General features: G+C 32.7%; 1 protein-coding gene across 2 annotated transcripts in view; it reads left to right on the top strand.

The window, feature by feature from the left end:
* The window catches only part of LOC149412806 (very long chain fatty acid elongase AAEL008004-like), a 99,980-nt gene that overhangs the window by 70,267 nt on the left and 20,482 nt on the right, over positions 1 to 9,231 (top strand). Inside the window, exon 1 of one of the 2 annotated variants that reach the window (XM_089645437.1) lies at positions 8,749 to 8,962. The exons of the other annotated variant lie outside the window; for it this stretch is intronic. Coding sequence (XP_089501563.1) covers positions 8,902 to 8,962 — 61 coding nt within the window. The 5' untranslated portion in view covers positions 8,749 to 8,901. Of the gene's footprint in view, positions 1 to 8,748; positions 8,963 to 9,231 lie in introns of those variants that run through there. 2 annotated transcript variants of the gene reach the window in all.

The raw sequence follows: 9,231 nt of genomic DNA, 5'->3' as shown, positions 1-9,231 counted from the left end.
AAAAAATATGTATAAATCAATCAAACGTTTTCGTTATTTTTTTATTAATAACAAAAAGATACACGAATTACAAATAAATATAATACAGTTATTAATTACATGATATATGTATTTAATGTATCCCCATAAATAAGTAGGGCTTGTGTGTATAGGGGGTAAGTTATATGCTTATATTTTCTTCTAATTTTATTTCTTCTGGTAATTCTCCTAATATCTTCATTGCTCCGTACACCAAGAACATGTGATTTTTTTTCTGAATGGTAGTCTTATATTTATGTGTGTGTTTGTGCTGCAAGTTTTTTTAATTTTTTTAGAAAGTCACTATTGTTTACATAAGCTTCACAAAGGAGGCTATGAGCAAAAACATCCTTCAGGGCCTATGTAATCTTAGGGATGCTGTGTGCAGGGTCTTTTTAGGGTAAAAAGGAGAGGAAGTTCTGGGAAGGAAAATGTTCAAGGGGTGGGTAGTAATCTGGGGGTCTTGGTGTCCAGGAATGACGGACGAATGAATACATCCCTCTTATTGCGGTGCAAATCGAGAGAGTCCGGCTGGATAGGTTAAAAGGTCTCCTTCAACAAACTGTCTCTCCCGATCCGACCTGGACAAATCTCAGCCCCCATGAACCTGGGCACCACTGCTATGTCACCAAACTTAGCGAACCACTCAGCGTGACCTATGGCAGGCTGTTGATTATCCAATAAATGGTTCCCGGGCGGCGGTACCCGTACCCGCCTCCCAAATTAGAAATTCAATTAATTTATGGCCATTAATTAGTTTATAGAATAAAAATAAAGTAGATATTAAAGTAATTAATGAGTTTAAATGTAAAGATATTTAACTCCATTAACATTTCCTTGATTTTTGTGGAAACTTCGGTTTAAGCCTGTCACAGACTACGCTATAAGCGCGCTATACACGGTGTCCGGGGGATAAAGTGTACTAACTTCGCGAGGTAGCCATGATGCGTGTAGCGTAATGTGCCTACCAAAGATATTAGAAGAACGAGATGTGCTATGCGCAGTTCGTACTGAGTGGAATTGTTTTGCCGAGTGTCGCCGGTTTTGTTCACCAATACTACTGCACACCTTCGCTTACGCTAAGGCATCGCTAAGGTATCCGCACTAATACATAGAACAGATTTCTGTGCGTACACGTCCCGATACCGTTCAAAGTACCCTAATTAGTTAGTACTCCGGCTACGGTCCGGCGGCCAACATAGCATATCTCGTTCTTCTAATATCTTTGGTGCCTACCTTATGCAACCCAGTAAACATGTAATTCTACGTATACATACGCGAGCCGAACTCCCGCGCTGAACCTCAACTTATGGGAAAGGAACGAAGCAACGGCAAGTTTCGCGCCATTTGCCGTTGCTTCGTTCCTTTCCCGTAATTCGTGGCTCAGTTCGCGTTTCGGTTCGCGAATGCACATAAATCCATTTGCTTTCCTAATTATTACCATATTCATATTGCGTATGTACGGGCGCAAACTAATAATTTGTCTTAAGACAATAATTTGCAAAAAGCGTATTTTAATAAAATAAATTAATTAACATAATCTATGAATACGTAGATTATAACGAGCGTTTAATCTTAAATACACACATTGAAATTTTTAAATCGTATTAGGTAGATTTATTAGACATAATCTTAAGTGCAAATATACATGAGTTGCTTAGAATAAATTGAGTAATCTTCATAAATAATCATATTTTTATATAATGATCCCAGCTTAGTAAAAAAAATCATTGTTATTATAAAACCTGCCCACAATAAGGTGACTTTATATATTACTAGCTAACGTGTACCCGGTGTTGCTGGGGATTATCCTTAGGAGATTAAGCATTTTAGATAGGACTTTTCTGTAAGCCTTTTTAAGATGTACAATACCGTAGTACATTATTTTGATGTAGCTCATAAGGTTTAGCCAGAGTTGGCAATGTAAGCGCCCGAACGACTTGATTACAAAACTTACTTTCTATAAATATAACACGCATGTATACAATATATAAACCTTCCGTGAGAAAATCTCTAAATGGTGGTGATAACCCTATCGTAGTTTATAAGAACTAAGCGCATAAACAGATGCGGATAGCGACTTAGTTTTATACTATTTAGATTAGATTAGAGATGTAACAACAACGAAATAATTATTTCATATATCTACACCTTGAACCGAAAACATTTTTATACTTGATTAGATTAGAAATTGGACCATTGTTACATAATATATTAAAGCATATCTACATACATCAACTTATATCAGTACCGCGGTATTCGATAAAATTTATATTTATTGTATGCCTGTAGCGAGTACCTATAACATATTTCATATGGCCGGTAGCACTGGTGCATTTTAGCATACATTTGCGAAAAATCTTGGAGGATGTTTGACTGTTAAATCAACGCTAATGGCTGGCTCTTGTTAGCTGTTCGCGGGAGTATTGGCAAATTTGTTTTCATTTACGTGCTGAGAAAAGATTATGAAATTTTACTTATCCCAATCTGCGTACATTTTGCGTAAGATTGTTTTTTTTGATTTCCTACGGCTTTTTGAGGTCGGATCGAATAAAAAATGCCTCTTGTTTAAATTGATAGATTTATATTTTTTTAAATGTAAAAAACAAATTATCCTTTCCAGCGTTTTAGGGTCATATATGACCGCGCGTCCATATTTTTATCTTTTTTCTATCGTGTGGAAAATCGTAATTTTTTGGGCATTATAAAGAGAAATAATTATTATATATTGATAAAATTCTAAAAACAGCCAAAATTAATAATTCATATTTCGCGTCGCTCTCGTAACAATCGTTTTAACTTATATTATATAAACGAGATAAAAATGAATTTTCTTACAAATTCCCGAAACAAAACGATTTGTATTTTCAAAACATCGAGTTTTCTCAATTTTTCGACGAATGGAGTAAACAATTAAATAAAAATGTGGCTTTGAGTTTTTGAGAACATTTTTCACGTTTGATATTAAAATTTTATTATTTACGAATAGTAATGTTTATTTTAAATGCATACACCGGAAAAAATATTTTTTCTAAGTTTCTTAAACAGTATTTTTTTAACAAAAATGTTGAAAGTACCTACTGAAGGGTTAAAAATAACTGGAAAGTATGAACATAACAATAGCCGTTTTATCAGGTTTTATGCGACTGATTGCACTAAAATTTATTATGAAAGTGATGGACTGAACCCTACTCAACGAAAAAACTACATTCAAAGTAAAAGTAACATTCGTTAAAAAAATAGTATTTTTTATTGGAAAAAATGTGTTTTCTATGGCTCTTAGAAACCGGTAACATTTGATAAAAACATATCAATTTTAGGGGTTATTTGCGATAGCAGTGTAGCTGTTCGCATAGTATTTGGGACCGATTACACTAAATCTTACATGTGATGGACTATGGAAGATTCAACGAAAATAGTTACCAAATGTAAAAATTATTAATTTACGGGAAGTAGGCAAGTCTTGTGATTTTCTCAAGATATATTAGAACAAATGATGAACCAAAACTTTGGATTCCTGTCAAAAATAATGTACCGAACACATTTCGCCAAAAGCAAGATTTTTGGTAAAATTGAATGTTGTTTACCAGGCTTTATTGAGCAAATGAATGATAGAAATGAATTATAAAATCTGCCGATGTTCTCCTGAAAATTATGTCCGATTCACGAAATAACTTGTAAGAAGGAACCTTCATTGTATGTGTGCATCTCACTGAATAATGTGTGAAACTTGAAATTAAAGTGGGTAGGTACTTTATAAGAGAAAAATCTTTTGAAGGAAGTTTCCTCAGCCCTACTAAATGTAATCACCGCGTTGCACAGAGCTACCTATCGTTTTTTTAAAATAGTTTCCAGCTTATCTGAGAATCAAACCATTCTGAAACAGATTTTATGCAGTATCTTATTTATTTCTCACGAGTGGCGCTACGTTACTGTATCGACTCACTCCGACAATCCGACCATCAATAAGTTCACAAATTAATGATTTTATTTATTTACTCTAACTAATTTTTTTATTTTTTATTTATTAATCTTAAGTTAGCTCACATCTTCGTGTGTGCTAATAGTTTTATAAACATATAAACATGTACATTGTTTGGCAAACATAATCTTTCTTTAAATATTTCACTAAAGTCACAAAAAAAGAAACATTAATAATTGAGATAGACATACTTATTTTCTTAATTCATTTTTGAACTTATTAATATTTTCTATCACAGCAATTTCCTTCGGGATTTTGTTATAGAGTTGAACGGCCTGGTACATCAGAGATTTTTGGGTGCTTGTTTTTTTTCTTGTTGGCAATCTAATTTGCTTAGAATTTCTCGTCCCGTGTCCGTGTATCTCGTTATTGTAATTTATTTTTCTTTTCAGTTCCTTAGACATCATCCCTAAGTTAATTTTATGTATAAAAATAAGTACATTCAAATACACAGTGGGATAATTATCTTATTATTATTATTATTATCTTACAGAGATATTAATTCAAATGCCACAGAAGATATAAATAATCTAAAAATATGGTTTGACGATAACCTTCTGTCGTTTAATAGTGAAAAAACATATGTCATCCCTTTGAAATAAATATAACAGTATACCTCCAAATCTTCAAATAATCCTACATGATCATTCTCTCACACAAAACGACGATAATATCTGTCGACAAATATGCTCATTTCTGAAAAAATCGAATAAAATTATATATCTAGGAATAATCATTGATAAAAACCAAAAATGGAAAGATCACATCTGTCATACAATAAAGAAAATTAGGAAATTAATTTACATATTCTTACGAATCAGAAATTTCTTGTCAATTAAACATCTATACACAATATATTATGCATTAGTACAGTCTGTTCTGCAATATGCCATTATAAGTTGGGGAGAAGCTTACAAAACTAGCCTGACCCCCATAGAAATTGTTCAAAAAGTCATAATAAAAATAATACTAAAAAAACCTCCAGACTTCCCCACTGAACACGTATTCGAAGAATTCGAAGTTTGTACATTAGGACGGGTTGTTTCGGAGAATTTGAACAATTCATCAAATTTCAACGTTCATTTTCAAGTTCTGTGAAAGATTTTTTCAAGTTCTGTTTTAATTTCAGTTTTGTGAAGCAACTCGCCTATAAAGATATAATAATAGAACTTGAATAGGACTTTCACAGAACCCGGAAATGAACGTTGAAATTTGATGAATTGTTCAAATTCTCCGAAACAACCCGTCCAAACACTTACTTATGAAAAATTCAATTATTCAAATTGTAAAAGAAAAAGTTAAATACTCATTCATAGCTGAAAATCGAACCAGACTTAAATATATATTTGCATGCCCTAAACTACACACTTTTTTTGCCCAGCACCATTATACCCACCAAGGAAAACATTTCTTTAATAAATTACCAGAAGAAATAAAAAAAATAAAAATATTGAACTATTTAAAATTATTTTGGGGCAATCGTTAGCAAAAAAACTGATTCCCCTAGTTTCACTTGAAAATCTCACAAATTATCCCACTATACTCTATATATATCCTCCATAATATATATATTTTCTTCCTTCCAAATACAATAATTTGAATGGATTTTAATTTCGTAATTTTTTTTACTTTGTAACCTAGTTATATTATTTTTTCGCAAATGTACACTCCTCTTTCATCCACAAGCAAATGCTTTTAATGGAAGTGTAGTATAAATTAAAACCGTATGACTTGTAAACATTGTTCATTTATTGTAAAAAACACAAATAATAAACCAATACAAAAAAAATAAAATTATGTTTATATTGTTATTAAAAAACACATTTCGGTCGTGTGTCCGTCCGTAGCTTTAGTTCAATGAACTGTAGAGCTCAGATTTGCTTTGAATTGCGTCTTTTTCAACATTGGATTCAGACAAGCGATATATGTATAACAAACGGTATTTAGCGACCTACAATGAAATATTTGAACAGAATTTAAATATAATATTATATTATATATCTCGTTATATATAATATCTAGTGATTTTTCACGGGTCTGCGCTAGCCATCAAAAACTGTGTGTGTTGGAATCGGATTTGCTGTGACTTCACATAACCTTCGTTATAATCTCAAAAAATACTGGGCGATGCACTACGTTTTTGGTTTGAAAATTTGGTCGCCTAGAAATGTTTCAGATGCTTTAAATATTTACCGCGAGTATAATACATCTGGGCATTTGAAATAATTTTTTTTCGATTATTTTTTACTTAAGTCTTTTTATAGGCTCAGAAAAAAATAATTTATAAGGCCCATGAAAACTACTTTAAAGTTAAAAATTTCCTACTTACGCACCCATTTTCGGTTATGGTTTTATTGTATAATGTGGCAAATTAAATTATTTATAAAATGATCGGAAAACATTTCAATATTTATGCCTGAACATCCACAAAATAAAATAAAAGGCACTTTTTGGCCATGTTTTTTCTTGCCTAAATCAAAACAGCTGGATAGTGTTAAGCGGGAATTTAAGCCTTATCGCCATCTGCGTAAGGAGTGTTATTGATAGCGGCTCGTTTCAAAATATTACACGACGTAGTACATTGCCTTAAAATACTCTTTTGGAAGTTATGCTGGACGAATTATAAAAAAATAGCGATATTATGCTAAATGTCCATATATTATGCTTAATGTTTCAACGTTAACTGTTTTTTGTTCGTTGGCGATCTGCAGTCATTCTCAGAAGGGATGATTTTCCGATACAACATTTTGCAAAGGGCCTGAAGAAACCATGGACCTAAAAAGTACTCGACAAAGCATTAGTACTATTTTGTATGAATGGCATTGAAGCCAAATTTAGGGTGAGGGGAAATTGCCTGGCAGCCATCTTGTATGACTAAACTTTGAAATGATTTGTATCCAAAGTGATATAAAACGAACTTTTCAATTTTTATTTTGGTATTGTTATGCATATTACAACGGCATTATTTTTTTGTGGTTTTTTGATAAATTTAAACAATTTTTGGGAGATATTCTTTTTGGGAAAGATATATCCCAGCCAGGCACGGTCTCAGAAAAGTTATGCTATCTTATGTTGTGTTACGGCGGTAAATATTATTTAAACAGTGTTAGAAAGAGAGAACACTGAGCTTTTAGTTAACATTAAAATAAATACCGTAAACGCTTCTAAAAATATTTAAAAAATCCTTTAAACAATATTTAGTGTTTGAAAAATATTTGTCAATGCAATTTTTTAAATCATGTTAAACGTGATAAAAGAGATGACGATATCTTTTCTAATACCTTTGTTTAATTAAATATGGTTTTTTTATTGTCGTGTAAATTAGTAATTACAGTTTACACGATAAAAACCATCGGTACCCGACCTTAAAAAGTTAATCTTTATTTCTTTTTTTTACATTAGCTTCACACAGAAGGTCTTGAGGAAAAACATTTCCCTCGGGGCCTATGTCATCGCCTATATCGGGGGTGCGGTGTGGTGTGTCTTTTTTATGGAAAGGTACAAGAGGAGGCATGAGGTGTGATTAGAAATCTGAGGGTTAATATGTCAAGTAGTGATGGACGTATGAATCCATTTCTCCCACTATGGTGCAAGACAATGGTCGAGGTAGTCCGACAGGAGAGGTTAAAAATATCTCCTTTAACCAGTCTCTCCCGATATGAAGTTGGTGGGTAAACGTAGCCATGAACCCGGGCACTGCTACTAAGTCTCCAAACGTAGCAAACCATTTGGGGTGACCTATGGCAGGGGTAATTTTCGAGGTATCGCGAAATTGTGACTCCACTCTAATAGTTGGTGTTGTTGGAATAAGGCCTACACAACACACCCGAAGGACCAGTCCCAGAACTATGTTATATGGGACAATTTATTTTAACTTTTTTTCAATTTCAATTAACTTGATAGACAGTATTCCTCAATGTTTAAACCTGGGCTTCTAGGACATAAGAAAAGCCCAGATTGGATTATAGGATAAAAAGGAACTCACCCGACGCAGTTGGGTCCAGTCTGACAGATTCTGGATGCATTCGATTATGAATATTAATTCATATTCACAATAGTTTATTCCACGGATGTGGTTATGTTATACGTCAATCCTCCCTATTTTATACTTAATCCTTATTATTTTATACCAAATTAGCATAATGTCACTTTATTGACATCTTGCAACATCAACTAGTCATGGTCACATTTTGAGATGGGTACATTGGGTAGGTAGAACAATTGCAGGATTTGAAATTTCCTATCCACGTAGTCTTTGCGAATGCATACCTACCGATCCCATATATACTGAGTTCACAGCGTGAACATTTTGTTTGCGTACTAAATTTTGATATTTAATTGCATTCGTCGATTTGTAATATCAAAATCTGAAAGTGCCTTTAAATTGCTTTTAAGAACATTATTTTATTTTAAAATGCGTTAAAAAACAGCGCATATATCTGAAATTGGATGTAATGACAAAATATTACAAATTTCTGACAGTTCTCTCATGAGACGTGCATTGTAAAATGTCAGATGTTTTAGGGGTAGTAGTTTTTGGCATTTTTTAAACATCTTTCCCCTCACCCCGCGGCTTCAAATTGTTCTCGAATAACACTGTTAAGTGTCTTTTAGGTTAACGTTAGTACTATTGCACAATGAATGATATAATATTATGTAAATCGATGAATTAACATAGTTCACGTTCGTTGAATTCGACTTTATTGTAAAAATACAAAATCAATCATTACACTTTAGAAACTACTAGGTGTCTGACATAACGAGTGCCTTGCTCTCTGTGGTTCAAACAAACCATTCAATTAATTATAAATCATAACTTGTTTAGAATCATAATATAACTTTAATATTGAGAGTTGTATCTCTTCTATATGTGATAAATTTTACAGTGAAAGCCGGAAAAAATGGGCACCCTTCTCAAGAAAATTATCGATTATTACAACTACGTTAATATTGACCTCAGCGGTGAGTATTTCTTTTCTTTCGTATTCAAACTAACTCGGTAACTAACTAACCATCACTCAGTTATACCGCACGGGTAGGGAGATAGGATAGACCAGAACACAACTAGTAATTAAGTCCCAATCCCCTTTTCCATATTTACTAACGTCATTTCAGCAGTAATTTGCTCTCTAGGTTTTATTTATTTATTTATTTGTTAAGACATACACAGTACAATTAGAAACAATTAGATATTTTTAGTTATTACATAGTTGTAGTACCTATTACGTATG

Source organism: Hesperophylax consimilis, chromosome 22 (assembly GCF_061612785.1).
Source record: "Hesperophylax consimilis isolate HC1 chromosome 22, BYU_Hcon_1.0, whole genome shotgun sequence".
In the NCBI taxonomy this organism is placed as follows: Eukaryota; Metazoa; Arthropoda; class Insecta; order Trichoptera; family Limnephilidae; genus Hesperophylax; species Hesperophylax consimilis.
This window is presented reverse-complemented; position numbering and strand designations above follow the sequence as displayed.